Below are 18062 nucleotides of genomic sequence, written 5' to 3'. Positions count from 1 at the left end.
ACCTTTCTTTATCAACAGCGGGCATAGAGGGGGTGAGAAAGCATCCGTGAAAGCTGAAGACAGCCTGTGGGATGGACAGGCGCGCACAAGCACTCGAGATTCTTGGCAAAGATTTCACTTGAAAGAAAAATGGAAACTTCAACAAATGTTTTCGTGTTTGTAAACCTAGTGATGCCTGAGAGTCTGCAGACACATCTGTGAATGTCAAGGGCGTCCTGCGAGCGCCTTCCTTCTTCCGGGTACCCTCCGTCTGTCTGCACTTTGTAGAGGTCAAGAGCCTATGCCTTGGTGTGATTCCTGCCCTCTGCACCATGGATGGGCCAAATGTCTCCCGTGAGCTCAGCGTGCCTCTAAGAGCCTCTCTCAGATCTGTCATCTTACCAGCTGCTGGAGGGGTCCCTTACCTTGAAGCCAGTTGTAATACAACAAATGAACATTTAAGAGAGAACGAGTAAACGGGAACTAACATTTATTATAAGGCAGCCATTATATACAGATACACACACACTCACACGTACGCACTTATATACACATGTGCACACACCTATGTGCACACACATGCAGTGCACACATACACATGCACACCTGTGTGCACACCTGTGCACACATAGACACATATGCGATGCACACTCGTGTGGGTACACACGTGCATATACTTACAAACGTGTGCATTGCAAGGGGAAACACACAAATACACACACATTGTCATGTAATATTACACCAGCAGGTGACTGAACGAGGTCAGGATCTGAGGCCAGATCTGAGGCCAGCTGGACCCCAACCCCTCTCCAGCGCCTGTGGAGTCCCTATGGGGCAGCCACACTCACCAGTGCAGTCGCAGGGCGTGCAAGAATGCAGAGAGGCCCTCCATGATCAGAAGGATGGCAACCGTCAGCACGGCAAATACGGCAAAAATGATGAAGACCCCAATGAGTCCTCCCCAGCCTCGCAGGCGAAGGCCAATGTTCATCACCATGGTCCAGAGCACCTCAGACAGTTCTAGAAAAGCGAGAGAAAGAGTCTCAGCCACAGGGTTATCTTTCCATACTCTTTTCCTGGGTCTGCACACCCTAGAATCCTGAATCTCGGGTCTTGGGTGGAAAACAGGCACGTGTGCCCTAGGGCACCTGGACGAGTTGGACTATGGCAGCTTTGCTCACAATGGAGCAAACTATAGCTCCCAGCAGCAACATGAATAAATGCCAGTAACGTCACGTTATGCCACAGAAGCAAAACATAAAAGAATTCATACAATATGATTTGATATGGACTGAATGTTTGTGCCTTTCCCCCAACAAATCCATATGTTGAAGCCCTACCTACCTAAGTGATGGTACTTGGAGAAGGGATCTTTAGGAGGTCATTAGGGTTTGATGAGGTCATACGGGTGGGGCCCTCAGATGGGATTAGTGCTCTTATAAGAAGAGACAGCAGAGAGCTATCATTACATTATTGGTTTGAGACGAGTGTACCCAGCAGAAAGGTCACAGGGGCATGGCCCAGAGAGATCAAGGCCTATCCCTTGCACCTGGCCACGAGGACATGACGAGAAGAAAGACATGTGGGAGCACAAGGAGGAGTCCCTGTTTCTGTACTGTGCCCCCTTCCCGCCCCCAAGCTCTGGCTTTCAGCTGGAGTAACACCTGACTTTTCCTGACTTTTGAAGTATGTGTCCAAATGCAGCCTCTTTCAACTTAGGTCTCAACCTGGCACCAATGGACACAGATGTGCTCGAGTAGATCGCCACTGTTTCAAGCTACTGAGATCTGGGGATTGTTGTTATTGCAGCACATGCTAGCCTAGCCTGACTAACAGAGCAGGCAAACTACCAGAACGACACAGAAAAGCCAAGGCACATACAGGTTAAGCTGTGGCCTGAGTTACTGAGCTAAAAGTAGTATATGAGAAACTAGAAAAGAATCAGTATTTATTACCACTCTACTGAACTACCTCTTCAAGCAAGTTCGTTAGCATGAAGAAGAAGGCACCCATGGGAACTAGACATCTCAGGAAGTTCCAGAAAGACCCAATGGGTGGACCATGCCAGGCAGCTGTGAACCATATGGTTTTTGGGGAGTCAAATTACATCATCAGTGAGCATGGGCTGGCCAGAGGAGTCCCTCCTGTCCTATCTAGTTGTGACCTGAGTCCTCCAAACCACATCTGAGATGGAACCTAAAGACTGACATTAATGCTGCTGATCACACAAGCTCAGAGATCCACTTTGGGTCCCTGGGCAACCGTTTCGCATGGGTACATGTCAGTACACAAGTACACACATGCGGGGCTCGGGGTGTCTGGATGTAGATGCTTACAGGCCGCGTGTATGCATCCAAGGCCCTGTGTGCCTGCAGAAGTGTGTACGTGTGTATGTGTGGGAGATGATGCAAAATGAACATGGCCAGAGCAGTGAAGACTAATGATAAGCACTTGCATTTCTGCTATAAATTAACAAACAGGCTCACTTTCATTGCTTTGGCTTCTATCCTGCAAGGACACACTTTGGCTTTGTTTCTCGGTTCCAGGAATAAAAGATGGGGATGTTGCTTTCCAAGAGCTCACAGTCTAGTAGGGAGACAGGCTGATTACAACAGAATTGTAAGCACTGCTAGGACAGGGCACTCCTAGAACTCAGGGAAAGGGCACCTTCCAGACTGGGGACCAGGGAGGAATATTTCCAAGAGTGGTGATGCCATCTGAGTGAGTTCTGAAGGAAGAATTAGAATTAGATAGGTGAGAAGAAAGTTCAAGAAGAGAGGAATAGGGGTGACTGGGTAGCTCAGTTGGTTAAGCATCTAACACTTGATCTCAACTCAGATCTTGATTTCAGTCAGGGTCATGAATTCCAGCCCCACACTGGGCTCCACGCTAGGCATGCAGCCTACTTAAAAAAGAGAGAGAGAAAGGAATATTTCAAGCAAGTGGGCTGCAGGGCAAACACACAGAAGGGTTCAGAGAACATGGTAGTTTCAGGAGCCTCAATGCAGGTCCTTATGGCCCTGTCTCCTTAGAAAAGGAAACTTCTAGAGCTTCTAGAAGGAGCCTAACCCTGCTGAGGCTTTGGTTCTAGGATTCCAGAACTGTAAGGTAGTAAATTTGTATTGTTTAAAGCTGCTAAGTTCGTGGTAATTCGTGACAGCAGCAACAGAAAACCGATATAGAGGGTAACCACTCTAAAAATATAAAGTCAGGCCCACAGAAGAAAAGTCACATCTTCCTAAGAAAGAAGAACCAGAAATAACCCAGGAAGGCACTTCTGCCAACAAGTACTTTGATTCTGTTTCCCAGGGGCGATCTGACCGTGACCGTGAGGTCTGCTCACTCACGTGCATGAGCCAGGCTGAGGGCCCAGAGCCGGAGGTACGAGGCTGTGTTTGAAATGCAGCCCAGGCAATATTCGATCGTGTGGATGGCTTGATGCACAAAGATGTCTCCGAAATTGAACTGAAAGAGAGAGTTCTTTATTCTACTTTCATTAAGAATTCCCTCCATGAAAGCTTTCATTAACGGTGCACGGGTGAATAAAACATGGGCTCCACCGTATATCACATCCAGCGGAACTAGGGGAAAACAAATATTAATATATTTGGAGGAAGAGAATTAGCAGCATAAAAACGGAGATATATTATAGAGGGCACGGATTGCATGGAACACTGGGTGTGATACAAAAACAATGAATACTGTTATGCTGAAAATAAATTTTAAAAAAATTTTTAAAAAAACAGAGTTATAGTACGTGTGCAGTAACATCTCCCAGAAATAGCTGAAAAAAGTCCAGAGAGGAAGAGAGAACGGTTGCTAAGGCATCACGGGAGGTAGATGGCAGCTGAAGGAGCGGGAGGCATCCAGGAGGACAGATGAGAAGGACCGTTCCTGCTGAGGGAAACGTGTCCTGGTAAGGAAAAGGCAGGTGGCCGGGAACACGGGGAAGGCAAGTTCTGGGGGAAAACAATTTGGCTGGAAGTGGGAGCTTGTTTGGTGAGGAGTAGAAAGGAGAGGAAAGCTCCAGGAAACCGCAGAGTTGAGAAAATAACCTGGAGCCCATGAGGAGCCATAAAAAAATATCTGAGTAGAAAGTGGCCAGGGGGGACGCCTGGGTGGCTCAGTTGGTTGGACGACTGCCTTCGGCTCAGGTCATGATCCTGGAGTTCCGGGATCGAGTCCCGCATCGGACTCCCAGCTCCATGGGGAGTCTGCTTCTCTCTCTGACCTTCTCCTCGTTCATGCTCTATCTCACTGTCTCTCTCTCAAGTAAATAAATAAAATCTTTAAAAAAAAAAAGAAAAGAAAGTGGCCAGGGAAGAGGGTGGGAATAAAGAAGCACAGGGGGTGGGGGTGGGGGATTAATCTGGTGACAAAATAAAGTGGCAGGGGCAAGGCCGATAAGCAAAAGAGCCTCTTTGTTGATTAGCTCGCTAATCCAGGGATCAGGAGGAGGAAACAGCACACAGATAGCGATAACTTGTTGTCGGCTTCATGCTCTCTGATGCTGTGGGGACAACAGCCCGACTGGCACCATCCCAGCCCTCCAGTGGCTCACAGTCTAGTGGCGACAATGTATGTGAAAAGTGCAATAGCCAAGAATCAGCAGGACAGTGGGGACACAGAAGGGCCTTTCACCCGGGAGGGGCTGGGACCATCCAGGGTTCCGAGGCTCTTGAGTTTGAGGAGCTGAAAGAATGGCCCTGACAGAAATGGAAAATGGGGGGAGATTAGTTGGGATTTTCAGACGCGTGGCATTTCAGGCGACAGCTGGCCATACAAGTAGAGTCTTCCAGCACACAGTGGTCGAGGCAGGACAGGCTCGGAAGAAAAGTCTAGGCTAGAAATGGACACCTGGAAGGTCACCGGTGGGAGGAGGGACAGTGGGAGGTAAGTCAGCTGGAAAGATACACAAGGCGAAGAGCACGGAGAGAAGAGCTCCTAGCTTGGAACACATCTTCACTGGGAGGTGAGAAAGAATGAAACTGGTGATGCAGAGACAAGGTCCGAGAGGAGTCTCCAAAAGGAGACCAGGAGTCGTCACAGGGCTGTGGTCAAGGTCGGAGAGATACCGGGAAGGAAGGGGGGCTGTGGCCACCCGGGTCAGGAGCTATGGAGAGAAGACAGGAATCGACGTCTCTGATTCAGCCACGAGAACAGTTGGGAGGAAGCCAAGGGCAGGAACGGACAGAGAGGGAGACCCCGGAGAGACAGAGAGTCACGGTAGAGGAGGGTTGCGTAGAGAAGCATTAACCCCACCCAGAGAGAGGGCTGGCTTTGTCCGGGCTCCTGGGAGGCAAGCACTGAACTCCTAACATCTCCCATGTGAGAGAATTTTCTTCATTATTCATGGTGAGCCCCTGGGACCACATCTGATCGCTTCTGTGGTTGGAAGGTTGAGACACGGAGCGATGTGTTTCCGGTCCATGTCCATGGGGGTGGGAGGCGGCTGCTGGAGACCGAGTACAACCACTGGGCTGCAGGCCCACGGAATGAAACTCCAATCAAACTTTGGACACTGGAGCTCAGGTGGGCTTCCCGGGCTGGCAGTGCTGTGCAGCTGTTGCCACATGTCGATGCTGGGAGAGGAAGGCCTCCCTAAGGACACAGAATTCTGGAATTTGGGATCTTCCCAGTGTGGGATTCTGCCTATCTGCCTCTTCCCCTTCTGACTTCTATATTTGCGCTGCAGTAAAACTCCAGTTGTAAGGCTCACACTTTACTGAGTTCTCCAAGCTGTTCTACAAATTATTGGCCCTGAGAGAATGCGAGGGACCCTGAGCTTGTAACTGACTGGTCTGAAGAGAGGGTTGGGTGGTCCTGGAGATCCCCAAACCTGTGGTTAGTGTCGGGAGTCTTGGGAGGACTTGGCAGTCTGGAGAACTGTGTCCTTAACCCTGAGTTTGGCCAACACCTGGTGTGGAGAGAGGTCAGAGAGGACTTTGAGGGGACAATGTCCTCAAGCCCGTGTTTGCTTTGCCACAGGAGACCACCCCCCATGACGGCACTTGGGGGAAGGAACCTACGAATGGTGCCTGAAGTCGCCCAAACAAAGACAGCTCGTTCACTGCAGAAGCAGGAGGGGAACCCTGACTGGGCAGATCCTGAGGGCAGGAGAAAGAGGAGAGATGCTGTACTGGACACGCTGGGACTGAATGAGTCAGACGATGTGTGGTCTGGATTCTAGAACATCCCAGCATGTCTGACAGACTTAGTAATATTAATAACCCCTAATATGGGTTACTCTCTGTATCTGGAATCTTGTTGGAAACATTTGATCCAGTTTCTTCATTAATTCTAATGGACCACCCATTAGTTTAAATGAGTATTATTATTATTATTAGTCATTAACACCACAAAGGGAGTTCCGTCTAGCCTCCCTCAGGCTTCACAGTGGCCCTGTCCCCATCCCAGGATTGGAACAGAACTCCTGTTAAAACCCCACCCACTTGAGGCCTACGGGTGCTGCAGGGTTCGGATAAAAACAGCCACCTGCTTCATCGGGGAAATGTGGCACATTCCTGAGGGGGAGCGGCTGTCCTTGAACAGAAACGGGCAGGGAGGGAGGGGGAATGAAACAATTCCTGAATTCACAGGCAGGCAGATAATGTTACAAAGATAGGTCAGCGAAGTCCCAGCAGAGCCAGGGTGGGGACAGGAGAACAAAGAGGGGATGGTGGCAGGGCATGCTCGTGTCCAGGAGGCGGGCTGGGAAGAAATAACCCGCCTTTGACTTCAACAATAGGGCCAGATTTGGACTCAGATCTCATGGGTTGAGGGGCGCTGATTGGACGGCTCATAATAAATGTAGCCGGAGACAAGGAGGTCTCAGGAACATGGACGACCTCCTATGCCAATAGATCTGGAGGCTGACACCTCACACTCACAGAGACAGCAGCACCTGGGTTATAATGTTAAAACACTCCTAGATTGGTTGGGGAAGAGCTGTTGTTCTTTCCTTTTTTTTAAAGATTTGTTTATTTTAGAGAGAGTGAGCAAGAGAGGGGCAGAGGGAGAGAAGCTCTCATGACCTGAGCTAAAATCAAGAGTTGGACACCTAACTGACGGAGCACCCCCTCAGGCACCCCGAGGAGCTGTTGTTCTGATCCTATAGGCACTCCCCCTCCCTTGGGACCTCCCCAACTTCCCACAACTCTGTGACTACAGGGCTGCCACCAGCACGGTCCTCCCAACCTTCCCAGCTCCACTGCCCAAGTCCTTTCTGATGGGCTGGTGGCCACGCCCTACTGGTAGCCACACCCTACTGGTGGCCACGCCCTACTGGCGGCCATGCCCAGTTTTAAATATTTTGCAATCATCGTTGATGAGATCCCCCGTCTAGACTCTGTGCAAACTGGGAAATCTTTGTCAACTATCGAGCCTCACATACCTCTTCTTCGTGGTCATCCTGACCCCCGTGGGCACCTGCAGAAGCCCTCTGGCCAGCACTCACAGAAGGACTGGAGTGGTCACCTTCAGTGTCCTCTGTGGCTTCTTCTTGGATCATGGAGGCCTGCAGCTGCCAACAAGCAAGGAAGTGAAGCACTAAATTCACCCTTAGAATTAGAATTACAATTTATTCTACACAAACTAAAGGCTATCATTAAATATTAACTACGGACCAGACACCATTCTAAACTCTCTCTGTATCACCTCGTTTAGGCTTTGTGACAGTCTTTTCATATAAGCACAGTTATCACCTGTTTCTACAGAGAAGAAAACTATAGCACAGGAAGGTTAAGAAGTGCACCCGAGGTCACACAGCTTGTAAGGCTAGTTAATGGCAGAGCCAGGATTCAAACCCAGACAATCTGATTCCAGAACATGTTTTTCTCTATGGTGCTCCAGAATGTGCCAAATTAATCCATCTTTGCAGTAAACCAGTGCATGTATAAGAGTACCTTTTATTGTGTGTGTGTGAGTGTATATATATATATATATACCCTATCATAAAATTATTGTACCTTGTGACCTGAGCAGCTAAATTTCTACAGGCAAAATTAATTAAGAAAGATTAATGACTGCTACAGTCTGAAGGTTTGTATCTCCCCTAGTTCTTATATTGAAATCCTAACCCCCAAAGGGGATAGTAGTCAAAGGTGGGGTACTTAGGTCATGAGAGTAGAACCTTCATGAATGGGTTAGTGACTTTATAAAGGACTCCCCATGCAACTCCCCTGCCTCTTCCACCATGTGAGGACACAGTGAGAGGGTGGCAGCTAAGAACCAGGCAGTGGAGGGCCTCACAATGGTGAACATACTGGAGCCTTTGACCTTGGACTTTGAAGCCTCCAGACCTGAACAATCAGTTTGTTGTTTAGAAGTCACCCAGCCTGTGGAAGTTTGTTCCAGCAGTCCAAAAGGACTAACATAAGTACTTTTTCAACACTAATATCCTTTTTTAAAAATAAAAACATCACTTTATAAAAATAGCTAAGAAAAAAATTCAAAGGCAAAAATCTAGGTGTGATCAGCATGGAATTTGGCCTGGTTTTATCCTTGAGTTTGTTTGTTTATTGTAGAGTAGGAGAAGAGAAGACCCCCTGGCTCAGAAGGGGGAAGCAGGCTCCACTCTCGGGGCAGAGCCTAACATAGGGCTCAATCTCATGACCCTGAGATCCTGACCTGAGCCAAAACCAAGAGTTGGATGTTCAACAACTGAGCAACCCAGTCACTGTGAAACTTAATGTTCCATGTCCAAAGTGTTTCCTAGAATGATTTTATGGGTGGAGTATTACAAATTAGGCATTAAGGTATTTTTACCTTTCTTTCTTTTTGTCCTTTATTTTTTTTTTAAGATTTTATTTATTTATTTGACCGACAGATATCACAAGTAGGCAGAGAGGCAGGCAGAGAGAGAGATGAGGAAGCAGGCTCCCTGCTGAGCAGAGAGCCTGATGCGGGGCTAGATCCCAAAACTCTGGGATCATGACCTGAGCCGAAGGCAGAGGCTTTAACCCACTGAGCCACCCAGGCACCCCATTTACCTTTTTTTCTTTAGTGGGTCTACAATCTAATATGTGCAGAGCCCTAGGCAAAGGTAAAAACGGAAGTCCACATGCCATATAATAAAATATTTAAGAGTTATAAATCAAGCCCATGGACCCCTAAATAAGATATGTTCTAGTCGGGATGCCTGGGTGGCTCAGTTGGTTAAGCCGCTGCCTTCAGCTCAGGTCGTGATCCCAGAGTCCCCGGATCAAGTCCCACATCGGGCTCCTTGCTGAGTGGGGAGCCTGCTTCTCTCTCTGCCTCTGCCTGCCACTCAGCCTGCTTGTGTGTACTCTCTCTCTCTCTCTCTCTGACAAATAAATAAATAAAATCTTAAAAAATATATATATATGTTCTAGTCTCCTATCTTGATAAATCAAGCAAACAAGCAAGCAAGCTTCATAGGAGCTTGAAAGGCCAGGTTCAAATTTGGAGTCCTACACCAGGACATGGCAGCACAGATGAGCTGGCCCTCCACCGTGGCACGCCACCCTATTCTTCTCCCTTCAGTCTCATCCCATAGCACGAGGGCCATGTTGTACACACGTGGACACTCCCGCCCACGGTGTCCATGTTCCACCTACACTGCCCAAAAAGAGCTGCCCCCTGGCATGTCAGGGTCTACTGGTACCCATGTCACTGTGTGGTTGGCCCTTTTTAGGGCCTGGAAGTGGACTCGAGTCCATTTGGACAAGAATTCCAGGGTGCCAGGTCCCAAGAGGGAGCTCTGGGTAAGCCTTCCTCTTGGCCCCATAGTTCTTTGAGCCACAGTAAAGGATACGGCTCATGTTAACATGACTTTCTCTTCCTGAAATCCTATTTTCTCTCACCCTTAAAAATACCTAAATTATAGCCTTTTCTGGTTAAAATGAACATGAATAGGGGTGCCTGGATGGCTCAGCCATTAGGCATCTGTTTTCGGCTCAGGTCATAATCCCAGAGTCCTGGGATCAAGCCCCGCCACGGGCTCCCTGCTCAGCAGGGAGCCTGCTTCTCCCTCTCCCACTCCTTCTGCTTGTGTTCTTTCTCTTACTGTCTGTCTCTGTCAAATAAATAAATAAATAAAATGAACATGAATAATTTTGCAGAAGCATTAATACTGGACTTTGTAAACCCTAGTGCCCATCTTCTCCACTTACTAACCTTCTCACAATGATTAAGCTGAGTGCCCAGTGAAGTCAAATGTACAACTCAATTTCAAATTAGTTACTGACAACTTTCTGAAAACACATGTACTGAAAGACATGCACAAGGATATTTACAGCAGTATTATCTGTAATCACTAAAACCAGAGACAAGCCGGGGACTTCCAGGGAAGATGGGCGAGTAGGAGGATCCTAAGCTCACCTTGTCCCTTGGATAGTCCTACATAACACCCACATCCGTGTAAAGAAGCCAGAAAATGACCCAAAGACTGTCAGAACAGACTCTCCACAGCTAAAGGTAGAGAAGGAGCCACATCAAAAAAACAAAAACAAAAACAAAAAAACAGCAGGAAGGGCAATGTTGTGGTTAGGAAACAAACTGACGCATGACACCATCCATGGGAAGGGGGGACACACAGGCATGGAGAAGGGAAAGGAGCAGATCGCAACCAGGCACCCCAGGCACAGGGGATCCACACTAGGAGGACAAAGCCCATATCATTTGACTTTGAAAATCAGAGTGGCTTAACTTTGCAACTTCTTACAATCAATGAGGTTTAACACAGAACTGAAAATCAGCAGCTTCCACCCTGGGAATGTTGGAGGATGATAGGAAACTGAGTCCCCACCTTTAAAGAAAGGCATAACAAATAGCCCTGCTGAGATATAGCATAAAAGCAGCAGTTTGTTAAAAAAAAAAAAAAAAAAAAAAGGCGGGGGGCGGGGAGGGGTATATAAGGGAACTCCTTCCCTTATATACTTACTTACTTACTTGCTAATCTCAGAACCAGTGCTGGAGGGGGGCAAGGCTCTTTGAGTTCTCCAAGAACAAAAGAGCTGGCCCAGGTATTTCCTTCCTCCATTCCCTAGCCTAGCTACATAGTCACCTACAGGAACCAGTGCAGCCAGCAAACATTCTCCACCCACCTTGCTAACAGTGATCCAAACCCTACCCTACCTCCCACCATGCTTTTCTGCCAACCACCCCCTCCAACCCACCCTTGGCAGGAGTCCATCCAAAGCAGCACCACAAGTATGGCCTTGTGCAAGCAGCCCCTACAGCTTTCGGCACCATTCCAAAGTGACTCTTGCCCTGGGGAGAAGGGAAGATAACCACTCAAACATGTTCAATAGTGGCCCCAGCAGTAGGACTGACTGTAGGCCCAGCCCACCACAAAAGTTTCTCAAGGACAACATAGGGAAAGTGCCCTGCAGTTCAGTCCTACTGCATCTCTGGCAAATGCCTAGTCTGACCCAACCTGAGCCCAAACTGGCTCATTAATTACACAGGGACCAAACCCTGCCCACAACAGGCAAAGAGTCATTGCAGATGACTAGACTAAAGACAAACACAGCTCAGCCACAACAGTAGGACACACACAACACATCCAGGAGATGCCCCCTGAAGACCGAGATTTTGGTGAACAGAGGACACTACAGGACCTCTTCTTCATAATACCACCACTTTCAAGAGCACAAAATATAGCTGACTTTCCTAATACATAGAAACACACAGAGAATTAGACAAAATGAGGAGACAGAGGAATATGTCCCAAATGACAAAAGACAAAATCCCAGCAAGAGAGCTAAATGAAATAGAGATAAGCCTGATAGAGAATTTAAAATAATGGTCATAAAGATATTCACTAGACTTATGAAATGAAGGGAGGACCTCAATGAGACCCTCAGTAAAAAGACAGAAAACTTTAAAAAGAACCAATCAGAGCTGAAGAACTCAATAACTGGAATTAAAAATACACTAGAGGGAATAAAGCCTACATTAGAGGAAGTGTAAAAACGGATCAGTGACCTAGGGGAGAGAGTAACAGAAATAATCAAAGCTGAACAAAAGAAAGAGAAAAGAATAATAAAAAATGAGAAAAGGGGCACCTGGGTGGCTTAGTTGTTAAGAATCTACCTTTGGCTCAGGTCATGATCCCAGGGTCCTGGGATCAAGCCCTGCATCAGGCTACCTGCTTGGTGGGAAGCCTGCTTCTCCCTCTCCTTCTCCTGCTTGTGTTCCCTCTCTCATAAATAAATAAAATCTTTTTTAAAAATGAGAACAGATTAAGGGAACTCAACAACACTATTGAGTGTAATCACATCCATAGTGTAAAGATCCCAAAAGAAGAAGAAAGAAAAGGAGGCAGAAATTTTACTTGAAGAAATAATAGCTGAAAAGTTCATGAATGTGGAGAAGGAAACAGAAGTCCAGATTCAAAAGGTACAGAGATTTCCCCGACATAATATATCCAAGGAGGCCCACACCAAAATACATAGTAATTAAAATAATAATGATACAGAGAGAGAATTTCAAAAGCAGCAAGAGAAGAGAAAACAGTTATGAGGGAAGTCCCATAAGGCTATGAGGGGATCTTTAGCAGAAACTTTACAGGCCCAGGAAGAGAGAGGCAAGACATTCAAAGTTTGGAAAGAAAAAAACTTGCAACCAAGAATACTCTCTCCAACAAGACTATCATTCAGAATCGAAAGAGAGATAAAGAGTTTCCCAGACAAACAAAAGCTAGAGGAATTCACTGTCACCAAACCAGCCCTACAAGAAATATTAAAGGAGACTTTTCAGGTGGAAATAAAAGATCATAAGCAGAAGTAAGAAAAGTAAGAAGCACAAAAGCAGTAAAATTAAGCTCATCTATAAAAATGAAACAAGGAATTCACTAAATAAAAGGATGTTAAGTATGACACCGCACACCTAAAATTGGGGAGGGGAGAAGAGTAAATATTTAGTGCTTTTAGAATGGGTTCAAACTTAAGTGACCATCAGTTTAATATAGACCACTATATGTATAAGACGTTATATGTATATGTAATGGTAACCAAAAATCAAAAACTGGTAATAAATATGCAAAAGATAAAGATAAAGGAAACCAAGTATATCACTAAAGAAAGCCACCAAAAGGTGAGAGAAGAGAGCAAAAGAAGAAAGGAACAGAAAAGAATTATAAAAACAACGAAAAATAAGGAACAAAATGGCAATAAGAACATACCCATTAATAATTACTTTGAATGCAAATAGACTAAACACTTTCATCAAAAGACACAGGGTGATGGGATGGATAAAAAGCAAGACCCATTACTATGCTGCCTACAAGAGTCATATTTCAGACCTAAAGCCACATGCACTTTGAAAGTAGAGAAACGGAAAGATATTTATCATGCAAATGGAAGTGAAAGGAAAGCCAGGGTAGCGATACTTGTATTGGACAAAACAGACTTTAAAACAAAGACTATAACAAGAAACAAAGGACACTATATAATTACAAAGGTAACAATTCAACAAGATATGACAATTGTAAATAATATGCACCCAATAGGGAAGCACCCAAATACATAAAGCAGCTATTAACAAGCATACAGGAATCAATCAATAGTAATACAATACTATTAGGGGACTTTAACACCCCATTTACAGCCAAACAGAAAACCAACAAGGAAACAGTGGCTTGAATGACACACTGGACCTAATGAATCTAACAGATATATTCAGAACATTACTTCTTAACACTGCAACATACACATTCCTTTCAGGTGTACATGGAACATTCTCCAGAAAATATCACCTGTTAGGCCACAAAACAAGTCTCAGCAAATTCAAGAACACTGAGGTCATACTATGCATCTTTTCCAACCATAATGCTATAAACCTAGGAATCAACCACAATAAAAAATTTGGAAAGAACACAAATACACGGAGGTTAATTAACAGCCTACTCAACAATGAATAGGTTAACAAAGAAATCAAAGAGGAAATCAAAAAACATATGGAGGCAAATGAAAATGAAAATACAATGGTCCGGGGTGCCTGGGTGGCTCAGCTTGTTGAGCAACTGTCTTTGGCTCAGGTCATGATCCTGGAGTCTTGGGATTGAGTCCCACATCGGGCTTCCTATTTGGCAGGGAGTCTGCTTCTCCCACTGACCTCTCTCCTCTCATGCTCTCACTCTCTCTTATTCTCTTTCTCTCGTAAATAAATAAAATCTTAAAAAAGAAAATACAATGGTCCAAAATCTTTGGGATGCAGCAAAGCTGTTGTAAGAGGTAAGTGTATAGCAATACAGGCCCATCTCAAGATTCAAGAAAAACTTCAAACAAACTAATCTCACACCTTAAGGGGCTAGAGAAAGAACAAATAAAACCCAAAACCAGTATAAGGAAGAAAATAATACAGTTTAGAGCAGAAATAAAATAGAAACTAAGAAAACAACAGAATAGATCAATGAAACCAGGAGCTGGTTCTTTGAAAAGATCAAAAAAATTGATAAGCCTTTAGCTAAACTCATCAAAAAAGAGAGAGAAAGAGAACTCACAATCAGAAATGAAAGAGAGGAATAACAACCAATACTACCGAAATACAAAGGATTATAAGAGAATATTACAAGTTGGACAACCAAGAAGAAATGGATAAATTCCTACAAACATATAACTCCACAAAACTGAAGCAGAAAGAAAGAGAAATTTGAACAGACTGATGACCAACAAATGATAAAATTAAATCAGTAATCAAAAAACTCCCAATAAACGAAAGTCTAGAACCAGATGGCTTCACAGGTGAATTCTACCAAATATTTAAAGACTTAATACCTATTTTTCTCAAACTATTCCAAAAAACAGAAGAGAAAGGAAAGCTTTAAATTTATTCTGCGAGGGCAGCACTACCCTGATAAAGACCCCACAAAAAAGAGAAAATTATAGGCCCATATGTCTGATGAACACAGATGCAAAAAGTCTTCAACAAAATACTAGCAAACTGAATACAACAATATATTTTTTAAAAAATCATTTACCACAATCAAATGGGATTTACCCTGGGATGCAAGGGTGGTTTTGTAGTCACAAATCAAACAACATGATATATCACATCAACAAGAGAAAGGATAAAAACCATATGATCATTTCAATGGATGCAGAAAAATAATTCGACAAAATATAACATCCATTCGTGATAAAAAAAAAAAAAGTGCACAACAAAGTAGGTTTAGAGAGAACAGACCTCAACATAATAAAGGCCCCTATGGGGCACCTGAATGGCTCAGTGGGTTGAGCCTCTGCCTTTGGCTCAGGTCATGATCCCGGGGTCCTGGGATTGAGTTCCATATCGGGTCCTCTGCTCAGCAGGGAGCCTGCTTCCTCCTCTCTCTCTGCCTGCCTCTCTGCCTACTTGTGATCTCTGTCTGTCAAATAAATGAAATCTTAAAAAAAAAAAAAAAAAGGTCCCTATGTGAAAACCCCATGGAGAACATCATCCTCTGTGGTGAAAACTTGAGAGCTTCTCCAGCAACATCAGGAACAAGACAAGGATGTCTGCTCTCACCACTTTTATTCAACAGAGTATGGCAAATCCTAGTCAGAGCAGATAACAAAAAGAAATAACAGGCATCCAAATGGGTAAGGAAGAAGCAAAACTTTCACTATTTGCAGGTGACATAATACTGTAATACTGTATACAGAAAACCTGAAAGACTCCACTAAAAAACTGGCATAACTGATCAACAAATTCAGTAAATCTGCAGGATACAAAATCAATGAACAGAAACCTGTTGCAGATCTTACACTAAAAAGGAAGTAGCAGAAAGAGAAATGAAGAAAACAGTCCCATTTACTATTGCACTGAAAAGAATTAAATACCTAGGAATAAACTTCACCAAGGAGGTGAATGACTGGTATTTCTGAAAATTACACAACGTTGATGAAAGAAATTGAAGATGACACACGAAAAATAGAGAGAGCCCGTACTCATGGACTATCGTTAAATGTCCATACTACCAAAAGCAATTTGCAGATTTAAGGCAATCCCTATCAAAATACCAACAGCATTTTTCACGGAGCTAGACCAAGCAATCCTAAAATTTGTACGGAACCACAATCACCAAGTAGCCACGGCAATCTTGAAAAAGGAGAACAAAACTTGAGGTATCACAATTCCTTATTTCAAGTTATATTACAAATCTGCAGTAATCTAAACAGTATGGCATCAGCACAAAAAATAGACACATAGATCATGAAGCAGAATTGAAAGCACAGAAATAAACCCATGAATATAAGGTAAATTAATCTTTGACAAAGGAAGCAAGGATGTACAATGGGGAAAAAAAGAGTATCTTCACCAAATGGTGTAGGGAAAACTAGCTACATGTGAAAGAATGAAACTAGACCACTTTCTCACACCATACACAAAAATAAACTCAGAATGGATTAAAGACCTAAATGTGGAACTGAAACCATACAAGTCCTAGAAGAAAACACAGACAGTAAGTTCTCTGGCATCAGCCAGAGCAACATTTTTCTAGGTATGTGTTCTAAGGCAAGGAAAACAAAAGCAAAAATAAATTACTGGGACTACATCAAAATAAAAAGCTTTTAAACACCAACGGAAACAGTCAACAAAACTAAAGGACAACCTACTGAGTGGGAGAAGATATTTGCACATGATATATTCAGTAACGGGTTAGTATCCAAAATATATAAAGAACTTATACAACTCAATACCAAAAGAACAAATCATCCAATGAAAATATGGCCAGAAGACATGAATAGATATATCTCCAAAGAAAACAGACAGTTGGCTAGCGGACATGTGAAAAGATGCTCAACATCACTCACCACCAGGGAAATACAAATCAAAACCACAATGAGATATCTCCTTACACCTGTCAGAATGGCTAAAATAAAAAACACAAGAATCAACAGTGTTGGAGAGGATGTAGAGAAAAAAGAAACCTTGTGTACTATTGGTGGGAATGCAAATTGGGGCAGCCATTGTGGAAAAGAGCACAGAGGCTCCTCAAAAAAATAGAAATGGAACTACCATATGGTCTAGTAATTCCACCCTGGGTACTTACCTAGAGAATACGAAAGCACTATTTTGAAGTACCCCTATGTTTACTGCAGCATTATTGACAACAGTCAACTTATAGAAGCAACCTGTCCATCAACAGATGAATGAAAAAAAGAGGAAGTGATGTATCACCTATGTCATTGCATGGCTGAGTGTTCCGCCATAAAAAAGAACGAAATCTTGCCATTTGCAATGACATGAATGGCCTAGAGGGTGTTGTGCTAAGTGAAATAAGTCCATCAGAGAAAGAGAATACCACATGATTTAACTCATGTGGAATTTAAGAAACAAAACAAACGAACAAAGATAAACAGAGACAAACCAAAAAATAGACTCTTGACTCCAGAAAACAAACTGGTGGTTACCAGAGGGGAGGTTATGTGGAGGGTGGGTAGACTAGGTGAAAGGGATAAAGAGTTCATCCTACTGTGATGAACACTGGGTAATATAAAGAATTGCTGAATCACTATATTGTCCATCTGAAATGAATAGAACACTGTATATGTTAACTATACTGGAATTTTAAACATAATTAAAAAATTAATTAAAATAAATCAATATATAATAAAACTAGAACAAGTTAAATAACCATCAGTGAGCAAATGGACAGACATATTGTGGTAAATTCATACGCGGTGATACCATATAGTAATTACACACACGCGCATGTCTGTACATATCTCTGGAACGTGACACCGGACAAAGGAAGCCAGATCCAGAAGAGGGCATGTGTATGATCCCCCTTACATAACATTTAAGAACAAACGGAGCTAGTGTTCCTGGCTGGCTCAGTTGGGGAAGCATCTGCCTTCAGCTCAGGTCATGATCCCGGGCTCCTGGGATCAGGGCCCACTTCAGGCTCCCTGCTCAACGGGAAGTCTGCTTCTCCCTCTCCCTCTGCCCTTCCCACCTGTAGATGCCCCCCCCCAATCAATAAATAAAATCTTTTTTAACATAAAATAAAGTTTAGCATAAAAGGCACATGTAAATGTAAAGACATTGAGGAGAAATGCTAAGCTACATCACTGTGACCTGAGATACGGGCGAGAGAGGAGTCCTGGGTCCAGGAGGGCCAGTCGAAGGGGAGA

The 18062-nt window shown here is 44.2% G+C and overlaps 1 protein-coding gene across 8 annotated transcripts in view; it reads right to left on the bottom strand.

Moving 5' to 3' along the window:
* The window catches only part of ATP6V0A4 (ATPase H+ transporting V0 subunit a4), a 74197-nt gene that overhangs the window by 649 nt on the left and 55486 nt on the right, over nt 1-18062 (bottom strand). For all 8 annotated transcript variants that reach the window (XM_032304686.1, XM_032304683.1, XM_032304682.1 and 5 more), the window contains 3 exons: nt 7373-7501; nt 3327-3444; nt 828-999 (listed from right to left, as the gene is read on the bottom strand). In XM_032304686.1, the coding sequence (XP_032160577.1) occupies nt 828-999; nt 3327-3444; nt 7373-7501 (419 nt within the window). The remainder of the gene's footprint in view (nt 1-827; nt 1000-3326; nt 3445-7372; nt 7502-18062) is intronic.

The sequence above is a fragment of the Mustela erminea genome, chromosome 11, assembly GCF_009829155.1.
Source record: "Mustela erminea isolate mMusErm1 chromosome 11, mMusErm1.Pri, whole genome shotgun sequence".
NCBI lineage: Eukaryota > Metazoa > Chordata > Mammalia > Carnivora > Mustelidae > Mustela > Mustela erminea.
This window is presented reverse-complemented; position numbering and strand designations above follow the sequence as displayed.